The 13,010-nt window shown below is 37.7% G+C and overlaps 1 protein-coding gene across 4 annotated transcripts in view; it reads right to left on the bottom strand.

Annotated features, from left to right (window-relative positions):
* pex5lb (peroxisomal biogenesis factor 5-like b) overlaps positions 1-13,010 on the bottom strand; it is a 75,116-nt gene that overhangs the window by 23,371 nt on the left and 38,735 nt on the right. For all 4 annotated transcript variants that reach the window (XR_012390328.1, XR_012390329.1, XM_009299152.4 and 1 more), the window contains 3 exons: positions 8,510-8,639; positions 7,110-7,200; positions 4,368-4,454 (listed from right to left, as the gene is read on the bottom strand). Coding sequence is in view for 2 of the 4 variants with exons in the window: in XM_009299152.4 (XP_009297427.1) it covers positions 4,368-4,454; positions 7,110-7,200; positions 8,510-8,639 (308 nt within the window). In the remaining 2 variants the exon portion in view is untranslated. The remainder of the gene's footprint in view (positions 1-4,367; positions 4,455-7,109; positions 7,201-8,509; positions 8,640-13,010) is intronic.

The raw sequence follows: 13,010 nt of genomic DNA, 5'->3' as shown, positions 1-13,010 counted from the left end.
ACATCTTTGTTTTGAAGAATCCCCCCTTCCACCCCTACTCCTCCTCCTTTCCTAGATGGGCGGCACAGTGGTCCAATGGTTAGCACTGTTGCAGGGGTTAGGGAAGGGTTGGGATTTTTTTGCGGATGGGGGTTGTCAATCATACTAAAATAATCTGTGACAGAAGGTCACTCAAAAGTGAAAGTTCTTTCTGTCTTTAATTACTTACACTCCCGTCATTCCTACTACTTTCAGAAGATAAATTTAGATATTTTACCATATTCCCAGAGATGGGTTGCGGCTGGAAGGGCATCCGCTGTGTAAAAACTTGCTGGATAAGTTGGTGGTTCATTCCGCTGTGGCGACCACGGATTAATAAAGGTACTAAGCCGACAAGAAAATGAATGAATGAATGAATTTTACCATATGAAAATCCAATGAAATGATGAACATTGTGAAATTAAAGGCAATAGTGCAGAGATCTGGTCCCCGCGTCAGGTCAGGGTGCGCCAGTAGCCTTTAAAACTAAAAGGGGGTAAACACTTTTTCACACAGGGCTACGTATTTTTGTATTTTGCTACTTGACTCAATAATAAAAACCTTCGTCTCAAAACTGCGTGCTGTGTTTACTTGTGTTATCTTTGACTCATTTTTTTTTGGCTCTTTCACACCACTATACATAAGATGTTGTGGTTTTGCTGGCATAATACCAGCACCTAAAAGAAAAGAAAAGAAAAGAAAACATGTTTGTCCACCAACAGAACAGCAGCCTAAGGTGGTTTAACATGCAAAACACAGTACCTGATCTTAGGAGGCATCAAATGCGGATCCGCAAACCACCAATTTCAAGATGGTGACCAGCAATATCAGAATTTTGAGCAGAGCTCTTACTTATTTAACATGGTCAGCAAATTCAAGTAAACACTGAACTCAATTCACACAATGAGACATTCACTCTTCTTTAGGTGCGTTATTGTTAGCCAGATTTGGCTTCCTTAACGGTACAGTTTGAACAACCCAGTTCCTAAAGCCCGCTGACTAGAATAACTTGCTCTTTTATTTTCTTTGGCAGCTCAAATTAATCTCGCAACGCACAAACAATTGCTTAGGCTTCAACTGAGCACTCGCATTAAGGGGGAATGAAGAAAGAGTGCTGCATCTGTGATGAAGGTATTCGCTGAATGAGCCAATTAATCACCGAAAATCCTGCACACATGGAACAAACAGCCATGTACACACTCATGTTTCGCATTTGATATACTGTACTGGAATAAATCAGATCGATAAATGTCTCTGTTATCAGCGATAGAATATGAATGAATCTTTTTCCTAGATTGCCTTTCAAGCAGTTCTGTCACCATGACGAAGGGGCGCCATCCAGATGCAGCGCCGCAAGGGATCTCGAGAGTCATTCATCTGTAGTCTAATAATCACCCTACAGCGCAGACAACCTGTGCACTGGCTTTAAAAACTGTGTCTTGATTAAAAGTGTTGAATCTTTGCTTGGCTTTTATACGAACAGGGTATAAAAAAGTGTGGGAAATAAGTATTGAACGTGTCATCATTTTTCTCAGAAAACATATTTCTAAAGGTGCTGTTGACTTGAAATTTCCCTTAGATGTTGGTAATAACCAAATAAATCCAAATATGGAAAGAAAAATCGAATTAGTTTACAAATGAAGTTATGTGTAATCAAATGAAATGACACTAGAGAAAAGTATTGAACACATGAAGAAAGGGAGGTGTAGAAAGGCAGGGAAGGCCCAGACAGCAGCTGAAATCTCTCACTTAGTTAATTTAATTAACCTAGTTTAGCCTTTACAGTGCATCCGGAAAGTTTTCATATTGCTTCAGTTTTTCTACATTTTTTTTAATTCAGTTGATTTGACTTGATTTGAGAAGGCATTAGCTCCCAGGGTTGACAGTGCATGTCAAAGCACAAACCAAGCATGAAGACAAAGGAATTGTCTGTAGACTATTGGTGTGTGTGTGCACGTCATTGCATACAAGGTTTCTGTATTTATAACCACCACCTCAGAGAATATTGGGGGTCATGAGTCACTGGCATTGTCATTTTGGGGGTCGCGGGCTGAAAAGTTTGGGAACCCCTGGTTTAGGGGACGCCGCCGTCTCTATTCTTCCGCCCTAGACGCGGATATAACTGTGGGCGCGGGTGGTGAGAGTAGTTTCGGGGACGCCGCTCTCTCTGTTCTGCCACCCTAGACGCGGATGAAGGCGCGGGTGGCGAGGGTAGTTTCGGGGATGCCGCCCTCTCTATTAGGCGGCCGCCTAGATCGCCTTTAAGGGCGCGCCGGCCTTGTGTACAGTAAATATATTTATGGAACATGATCTTTACTTAATACTCAAATGATTTTTGGCAGAAAAGAAAAATCGACCAATGAATGTATTGTTGGCAATTGGCCAAAAAATACCAAAACAACATCCAGGATCTAACAGTGCATCCGGAAAGTTTTCATATTGCTTCAGTTTTTCTACATTTTTTTTAATTCAGTTGATTTGACTTGATCTGAGAAGGCATTAGCTCCCAGGGTTGACAGTGCATGTCAAAGCACAAACCAAGCATGAAGACAAAGGAATTGTCTGTAGACCTCCGAGACAGGTTTGTCTTGAATTTTGTATTCAAATTTCTGCTGATCTAAAAGTTCCAATGAGCACAGCGGCCTACATCATCCATAAGTGGAAGATGTTTGGAACCACCCGGACTCTTTCTAGAGCTGGCCGTCCATCTAAACTGAGCGATCGGGGAGAAGGACCTTAGTCAGGGAGGTAATTAATAACCCGATGGTCACTCTGTCTGAGCTTCAGCGTTTTTCTGTGGAGAGAGGAGAACCTTACAGAAGGACAACCATCTGTGCAGCAGTCCACCAATCAGGCCTGTATGATAGAGTGGCCAGACGGAAGCTGCTCCCGCCTGGAATTTGCCAAAAGGCATCTGAAGGATTCTCAGACCATGCCATAAGGATGTTTTTCAGCAGCAGGAACTCGAAGACTAGTCAGGATAGAGGGAAAGATGAATGCAGCAATGTAAAGAGACATCCTGAAGGAAAACCTGCTTTAGAGTGCTCTTGACCTCAGACTGGGGCAATGGTTCATCTTCCAGCAGAACAATGACCCAAAGCACACTGCCAAAATATCAATGGAGTGGCTTCACAACAACTTGGTGAATTTCCTTGAGTGGCCCACCCAGAGCCCAAATCCTATTGAACATCTCTGGAGAGATCTGAAAATGGTTGTACACTGTCGCTTCCCATCCAGCATGATAGAGCTTGAGGGGTGCTGCAAAGAGGAATGGGCAAAAATTCCCAGACAGGTGTGCCAAGCTTGTAGCATCATATACAAAAAGACTTGAGGCTGTAATTGCTGCCAAAGGTGCATCAACAAAGAATTGAGCAAAGGCTGTGAATACTGATGTACATGTGATTATTCAGGCTTATTATTTTTACTAAATTAACAACAATTTCAAAAACCTTTTTTTTCACTTTGTCATTATGCGGTATTGTGTGTAGAATTATGAGCAAATAAATGAATTTATTCCATTTTGGAATAAGGCTGTAACATAAAAAATGTGGAAAAAGTGAAGCGCTATGAATACTTTATGGATGCACTGTGAATGTCACTTTAAGCTGAAAACTAGTATCTTGAAAAATGTCTAGTAAAATATTTACTGTCATCATGGCAGAGATCAAATAAATCAGATATTAGAAATGTGTTATTAAAACTATTATTTTTAGAAATGTGTTTAAAAAGTCTCCTTTCTATTAAACAGAAATTGGGGAAAAATATACAGGGGGCTAATAATTCAGGAAGGCTACTAACTCAACGACTTAATCAACTAAAGTAGCTGAATGTGTTTTGTGGCAAAGCGATAGAATATGATCCCCAGTTTAGTCCTCAGCTGGTGAAGAGGAAAATGCAAGAGAAGCACAGAAACTTTATACATTTTGCATTGCAATATTGATCACAGTGTCACCGTTAAATATATCTACAGTGACTCTGGACTGCCTTTTTACAGGCCTCGTTCCTGAGCACATCACTTTTAAAGGGTTGTTTTATGAACGTTACCGCCCAATAAGCATCTCTGGAAGGAAGAGTAGAGAAGTAAGAGCTGACATCATCACAACGCAGCCTCTTTTGAGATGTCAGTTGTGTTGATGCTGCACTCTTCGGCTAAAAATACTCCAATTATGCAGTCTTAACTTACAGGGTGAGGCTGACCTTATGGAAGGCAAGAAACTGCAATTCCCAGCTGGCCCCAGATACTTTGTGAATAAGCACTGAGGTGTGAAGATTTGTCTGGACTTTTCTTTCCAAAGTTTTGGAGAGAATATATAGCAGTGATTTGTCATGTGTGTGCTGTTGAGACTCACCTCTACAGCAGCCTTGGCTCGAACAAACTCCTCCTCTAATGAATGTTGTCTTCCCAGTAAAGAGCCGCCCAGCTGGGGCTTCTGCCGCTGCGCACACAGATGGTCAAACACACACCCAGACAAGGTCAACCAGCAGTCCTTCAGTAACACTGTCTTTGTCCTTGCTTCATGCTGAACAAGCAGCCTTAAAGTTAGGGCAAATAATCATTTTTTTCTCAACAAAAAAGTGTTAGCATTAGCATACTCATAAAGCCCAAAACATAACTTTGAAGGATTGTTAGGGGGTCGTCGATCACCTGTAATGCGCTATTCCGTTCTGAGAACGCACCTTTTTTGTTGACAAGAAAAAAATAAGCGTGCTGCGCTTTTTATGTTGCTAGGCAACGACTGAATTAGCTGCTTATTGTGCGCAAGCGTTACTGTTTATATTGTTATAATTGTAATATTTAATAATATTGTGATATTTACGACTTGTGAAGTCATACAGCTCTGGGAAACCACTAGTCACTCCTGCATCTTTAAAAGACTCCTTAGTCGTCTTGACAACATTGCTGTCACCTCAACAGAAAACCCGCCTTTGCTTTCGTTTCATATCGGCCCGAGATATTTAAGCCGATAAAGAATGGTATTATTACTTCCACTCCTATACGCAAGTTCAGAAAAAAGTAATATTAAGATTTAATTTTATTTATTTGCCTTTATATCGGTTATTGGCTTCGAAATATAAAAAATTATAGGTATCATCCAAAGTTCCCTATCGGTTTTCAAGGGAGATATATGTTAAATAGTGACAGAAAACTGGAATGAAGAACTGACAAGCAATCACTGTGAATGCTTGATATATCGGTTGCTGCATCGAAATTGGCCGATAAACAGCTATTTTGAATGTTATTATCCCGATAAATCATCCAAATAAAGGCTTTACTTCGACTCATATAGTCAAGATGAGAAAAAATAATATTAAGATTTGCCTTTAATTGCCTATATATTGTTTACTGGCTTCAAAATATAAACAATTATCAGTGTCTAAATCCATATCGGTTTTCCGCATCAATTAGCAAAGGAGAAATATGTTAAATAGTGACAAAAATATCAATTGGAATAAAGAAAGAAATTGTTTGATGAACCGACAACTAATCACTTGGAATGCTTGATACATCGGTTGCTGCATCTGTATTGGCCGATATTTGACTATTTTAAATGTTATCGTTATTATCCTGATAAAGAATTTGTCAGCCCGATATTTTGACAGTCAATAAATAATAGCTTTACTTCCACTCATATAGTCAGGATAAGAAAAAATAATATCAAGATTTGCATTTATTTGCTTATATATCGGTTACTGGCTTCAAAATATAAACAATTATCGGTATCCAAATCCATATCGGTTTTCCACATCAATTAGCAAAGGAGAAATATGTTAAATAGTGACAAAAATTTTTATTGGAATGAAGAAGAAAGTGTTTGAAGAAAAAATAACTTATCAGTGGGTATGCTTGATATATTGGTTGCTGCATAGTTATTGGCCAATAAACGGCTATTTTAAATGTTATCATTATTATCCCTATAAGGAATTTGTCAGCCCAATATTTTAAAAGTCGATAAATAATGCCTTTACTTTCACTCATATAGTAAGGATGAGAAGACATATTATCAAGATTTGCATTTATTTGCCTATATATCAGTTACTGGCTTCAAAATATAAAAATTTATCAGTATCAATATCGGTTTTCCATATAAATTTTTGAAGGAGAAATATGTTAAATAGTGACAGAAAATGTCAATTAGAATGAATAAGAAAGTGTTTTATTTAACTGAATTTATCCAGTCAAGGACACTGATTAACCCAGGTTAGCCCAGTGTTTATAAATTAACAAAGTCAAATCTCAGCTTACGAGTTTTTAGCATGAATTAAGATTTCAAGTGTTAAAAACCCTTCTGATATCACATGCAGTAATATTTTGCCATTTTAGGTGTATTTTTTAGGCCACACTAATTTAATAGGTAAAATTACATTTATGGGGAATATATAGTATATATTAATTAAATATAAAATTGCTATAATCAATTATTAATTACACCTACTACACCCAAAAAAGATTTTTGCTGCTTGTTCAAACTACTTATTTAAAATGAGCTGAATCAACACAACACAAGAGTTTTTTGGGGGATAAACTTAAATGTTTTATGTTCGATCCACTTAAATTTGTAGAAACAATAAAGTGAACTAAACGATTTGTTTTCCCAGAGATGGGTTGAGGCTGGAAGGGCATCCGCTGCGTAAAAAAACTTGCTGGATAAGTTGGCTGTTCATTCCGCTGTGGCGACCCCGGATTAATAAAGTAACTAAGCCGACAAGAAAATGAATGAATGAATGAATAAACGATTTGTGTTGAGACAACATGAAAGAATTTTGTGCAACCCAGCATATTTGACAGTGCAATATATAATAAATACATAGAGCCTATTTATTACTATTATTATTTTCGATGACATATTTTAAATGCACAGTCAGAAAAAAACTTTGATGAAGCAACAAATCCTGAACTTCAAACAACAAATCACAGTTTAAAAAAGCACCTAATGGAAAGAGACCCATTCGCTTTCCATTAAGTGCATCTTAGAAACATGATCTGGCCTTTAAAGTAGCAATCTGTATCTGCCATATATAAAGATGCAAGTGATTCCACTCCTCAGTATCTATAGTTCAGTATATGAGATGGAAGTTCGATTAGTGTGTACCTGAGGGGCCGGTCCGGGGTCTGATTCTGTGCTAATGCTGAGCTCCAGAGCGCTGTGCCTGTTCGAGAAGTCTGTTTTAAAATCTGCAGACCTGAAAAAAGACATGAATACGCCTGAAATAAATCACAAAGCCTACTGAATAAAACAATCCAAATCTAAAATCCATGATAAATGATGATGCCATTAAAACTGCATTGTAGTGATTTAGCTTTCATAACTGTTGTACATATTTACCTGCACGCATTATAATTTCTGAATGCACTGATAGGCTATATTGTGCAAGTTTTGCAGCATCACTATAATGTCATATTGTAATATTTATATTACTTAAGTTTGATTTATACTAGGCGATGCAAAGGCGCAGTAGGTAGTGCTGTTGCCTCATAGCTTGAAGGTCGCTGGGTCGAGCCTTGGCTCAGTTGGCGTTTCTGTGTGGAGTTTGCATGTTCTATCTGTGTTCGTGTGGGTTTCCTCCGGGTGCTCCGGTTTCCCCCACAGTCCAAAGACATGCGGTACAGGTGACTTGGCAGTGGCGCAGTAGGTAGTGCTATCGCCTCACAGCAGTGTTCACCAATAAAATGATATGGATCATATGGAAGAGGAAAGGTGAGGAAAATGTATTTGATTACAAATCATAGACACCATTAAGGTGCTTTGTGGTAGTTATTTGGTGTTGTGCAAAGAACTGCACAAAGAAAATCCTTCATTCATCGAAAAATAAACTTTAATTCGTCATAAAAATAAACCTACATTGGTTAAAAATAAACCTACATTTGTCAAAAAATAAAACTTAATTTATTAAAAAGTAAACCTTAATTAATCGAAAAATAAACCTTTATTTGTCGAAAAATAAACCTACATTAGTCTAAAAATAATCCTTCATTCATCGAAAAATAAACCTTTATTTGTCGAAAAATAAACCTACATTAGTCTAAAAATAATCCTTCATTCATCGAAAAATAAACCTTCATTTTTCGAAAAATAATCCTTCATTAGTCGATAATCTATCAATAATCTAAATATCATTAGTGTAAACAGAAGCAAAAGTTGTTGGCGTCATCCTGCCTTCTAGTGTTCACCAATAAAATTATCAAATGGAAAAAGAAAGGTGAGGAAAATGTATTTGATTATAAATCATAGACACCGTTAAGGTGTTTTGTGGTATTTATTTGGTGTTAACTGCTCAAAAATAATGCTTCATTTATCGATAATATATCCTGATAATACAGTACATCATACTGCCCCTAGTGTTCATTTTACCAAAAAACTGCAGTCAAACATATTTGTTGAAGTGCATATTTGCAGTAGCCTTAAGCGCATCTTTCCAATGAGCCTTTATTGGGAATATGTGGGACTGCACTACTTTTAGGATTGATGATGAGGAAGAATCCTGAGCTTACCACAAAAGTTCACTGGATGAATGGTTGGAGGTGCATCTCTTCCTCTCATATCTCCACTTGCGCCCTCCGTTCAAGGCACTGTCCGGGTGAAGGCTCACCTCTTCCCATTTGTCCAGTGGTGAGCTGCTCACTGTAGAAAGAGTGACAAACGCTACACTTTTAATGAAATACATGGGTCCAAAAGGTAGATTAAGGTGACCCAGCGGCAGATAAGGATACAGCTTACAGCTTAAGCTCTGTCTGCCTCAACCAGGCCAAAAACTGGTGCTCAAAATTGATTAAAGCAGTTGGGCTGTAGATGATGAATCTAGTACACCAGAGAAAACCGTGCTTTAGCTTACAGTAGCCTAAGGCGTAATCAACTGGAAATGAACTTTACGGTACAAGTTGTTTAATGCTTTCCAAAGGATTACGATAAGCCAGTGTGGCGTTTCAACAACAGAGCTGAAATGAAAACCAAGACATTTCTACTTGGAGTGTGAAAGCCACGCTTGTGTGTGTGTGTGTTTAAAGCATTTCCATAATTTCCCACTTACTACATTTAGTATAATGAGGAGCTAGGTTGCTGATAAAAGGCAGACTAACTGCTTCCCAATAAAGCCCCAAAGGCACAGAAAAAACAAAACTCGAAAGGTCAAAAATTAAATTACACTAAGAGCACGGATTAAATCAGCTGCAAATTTAATCATAAGCACCTCTTAAATTGATTAAAAGAACTCTAAGCTTTCACAAACGGAGGACTTTTAATGGATTGAAGCGGACAACTTTCCTAACGCATTAAAAGGTTTCATTAAATTATCGTTTTGTTAATGATAGGGAGACACAGCGATCATGTCTAATGTAAGCAACGCTGTAAAAAATAGCAACCCAACACGTTTGGGTCAAACATTTAACCCAAGCAGCTGGACCAAAACAGCACAATGCTGGTTGGTTTATATTTGACCTTTTGTTATTAACGTAGCATTGTTTCAAGTGAAGGTATTTCATAATCATGATAATATTGATAAAAAAGGTCCAAATCGGAGAGAGTGGATATTTCAACAGTTTTAACCCAGATTTAAAATATAGACCAACCCAGTGGTTGGGTTACAATTTTAACTCTAAGGGCTCTATTTTGACGGTCCATGCGCAAAACGGAAAGCGCAGGGCGCAAACGCTTTCAGGGCGTGTCAGAATCCATGTTTGCTAATTTTAGGGATGGGAAAATCCGCTTTGCACCAAGGCGCATGGTCTAAAAGGGTTGAGCTTATTTTGTTAATGAGTTATTGGTGTGTTTTGAGAATAAACCAATCAGTCTCATCTCCCATTCCCTTTAAGAGTCAGCTGCGTCGCGCCATAAGCGCATTTGCTATTTACAGGACGTAAAGTAAGTGTAAGTGGAAAAAATTTGCAGTTTTAAAAAAACAGTTTTTTTTTTTTTTTAACAGAAAACAGTTAAACAGAGCATCTACCGTGCGAGAATGAGAGATAAGGGATGTACTTTCACTTTCGCTCATGGATAGGGAAACCTTAACGCACAGACATCAATTAGTCTATAAATAATTAATTTAGTTTGTTAAGCGCAAATATTTGTTTCAAAACTATTTCTAAATTCAGTTCTAATTTCCAGCAAACGAATAAATGAACAATAATAACGAAGTGTGCGCTCAGAGTTATATCCTAAAACACATGCTGTGCCCCATATGGTCTAAAACCTGCAGGTGGGCAAATCTAAGCTTGTTTTTAATAAAACAAATATAAATATGGATATAATAAATAATACTGCAAATAATAATAACATTATACAAAAGCAAATTGTTATAATTGAACTGAAAAAGCCTCCCGAGATGAAGAAGGCAAAAACAAAGCAGTGGTTTTTCATATTTATGTAGGCTAGAAAATAATGCGTTTTGTAATATTTTATTCCTTTATTTATATCCTATATCTATTCTTATTATATCCTATATATAGGCCTATCCTTAATATTTAAATTTTTTCATGTGTAAAGATATTTGCATATTGCTCTACATCTTGTGTGTGGGCTATTAAGCAGTGTGTAAGCGAGGCGCAACCCTGCGCTGGAGTTTAGACCGGGTTAGTTTTGGTCTAATGAAAAATCTATTATAGTTTCTCAAAATAGCAACGCGCCAGCGGTCCGCCTCAGAACGCCTTCCTTTTTAGACCAGAACGCCTATGGGCGCACATTTGAGCGCAAATGCATTTGCTATTTAAAAAGCGTAGCGCAACGCCTCAAAACGACTCTTGCGCCAAGCTGAAAATAGCAAATAAGTATTGCGCCGAGCCTTGCGCCACATTGTGCGGGTGTATGAAAGGGCCCTAAATTTTAACCAAACTGTTGGTTATGTCCATATTTTACCCATACTCGGGTTAAAACAAACCCTCCTATGCATCGATTTTGATATGTTGGACTAAAAACACAATAATCTTTTAGTGCAAATTTAGATATTACTACATGATATACTACAAATGGAATATGTTTTCTGGAACCAAATCTAATCATTTTCATAGCAATAACTATTAATAAAAATATCATTTCAAATGGGAAACATTTGCCTCTATTTTATGTTTTTAGAAAGTGCATTTTTGTAACCCACAATGTTACCAAACATGTAATGAGAGGAAATAATAATGCTATTAAATATGATGTTATTATTTTCCTTTGTTTATATATGTTCTGTACTTGATATTCATATAAATAATTTGCAATTGAGAAAATCAATAAAGTGTTTAAATTACTAAAAAAAGAAAGTGTTCAGATGGTCTGTTCGATTCATCACCGTCAGGTAGACTGTGAAATTTGACAAAAAAAGTTTGGTCAACTAACAACAGAGTAAACAACAATTAGCCTCTGTTATACACTTAAGCGAATACATCTAATTTTTTTCAAATCACATATTCCGTGAAACTGCAAAGTTTGGCTAGTCAGCCGTCATAACAAATTCTTATTATCCATTATTTGTGGGACAGATAGTCCGGCTCGAGGAAAACATAAGCATTTTAAGTTTTGCTACACTGTAAAACCCAACAGTCTCTGTAACGACGGGGTGGAGTGACAGAAACAACCGGAGGTAAGATCCAAAAGCAGGTTTATTCATAGTCAGGCAAGCGATGTTCAACACAGGTGCAAACAGGTATTTGGAGACAGTCCAGAATCACAGTCGAATACAGGCTAGAGGTCAGAAAGGCAGGCAAAGAGGCTAACGGTCGGTACACAAGATAACAAGACCGGGAAAACTAATGCTACTTGTAATGCTACTTAACAGTGAACAAGACTCGGCAAACTGGATGGGTCAAAGAGTGGCTTATGAATGGTGTGTTATCAGTCTCTGACAAGGTTCAGCTGGTGAGTGTAATCAAGCTAGATGTGTGAGCATGGGTGTCTGGGAGAAGTGCATGTATGAAAATGTAGTCCAGGAAAAGGCAGAAGTGTAGTCCATGGTTTGTTGTGAGAACCAGCGATCTCTGGGGAGCGATCGCTGGTTATGTTACAGTCACCTTTATCAAATGAAATGAGTGTAGTTAGCTTAAAACGTACTAAAAGTTAATTCTACTCATTTGAAAAGAGTTTTGAACTCAGTGTTGATGGTTATGAGTTAATTAAATACCTCATTACTTATTTTAACTCAAATAGTTTGTAGCAATCGGGTTCCTCTAATGGTTTGAGTTGTTTTAACTTATTGGGTTTTACAGTACTCAGCATGTAATATTTGTCACCTCAGGAAAAATTGAAAGAGCACTTCAATTTTATCGTTGGTTCTCTATACAGATCAGCCCAAATTAAATCTATCCATCATATAAAGCAATTGTGTGTCATCAGCAGACTTTAAACCTCTCACTTCACATGGATTTACAAAGCACCAAAGTTTGTTTAGAATGGACTTTCAGTGACAGGCCAGAAATCTCTCGGGTTTCATTAGAAATATCTTCAAATAAATGAAAGCCATACAGGTTTGGAACCACATGAGGGCGCGTAAAAAAAAATGAAGTAAATATTTTGAGCAAGCTAACCCTTTAAAGGGTCACGAAACACCAAAACACATTTTTTGAGCTGTTGACAGTCATATATGTGTCCCACACTGCTAAAAACACTATTAGGACACCTATATTTCACTAAAAAGTGTAAATTGGTTGTTTTTGCGTTATTTCAAGCAAATTCGTACTTCCGGTTTAAAACGAATTTTTGAAGCTGCGTCACGGCCATGACATAATAGCATGTATTCCAGCGTGCAGACTGGGCGTCTGTGCCAGAGTGAGTTTTATTACGTCTTACTGTGTGATGCATTAATGCATGAGTAAGGCTTGGTTCAAACCAATCAGCGCGCTCTATTGTGCAACTTCATTAATATTCATTACTGTCACAGTGTTTAGACGACAGAGACGCCACGTTGTGTTGGCAAAACAAGCGTGAAGTGTTGCTTTTATAGTTTGCTGCAGTTAAGTTTCGTTTTCATTTTCTCTCTGTGAGAGCTCAGCTGGAGTCACGTGTGGATTAACAGTGTAC

This window comes from Danio rerio, chromosome 2 (genome assembly GCF_049306965.1).
Source record: "Danio rerio strain Tuebingen ecotype United States chromosome 2, GRCz12tu, whole genome shotgun sequence".
NCBI lineage: Eukaryota > Metazoa > Chordata > Actinopteri > Cypriniformes > Danionidae > Danio > Danio rerio.
The sequence above is the reverse complement of the archived record's forward strand: the minus strand, read 5'-3'. Positions and strand labels throughout refer to the sequence as shown.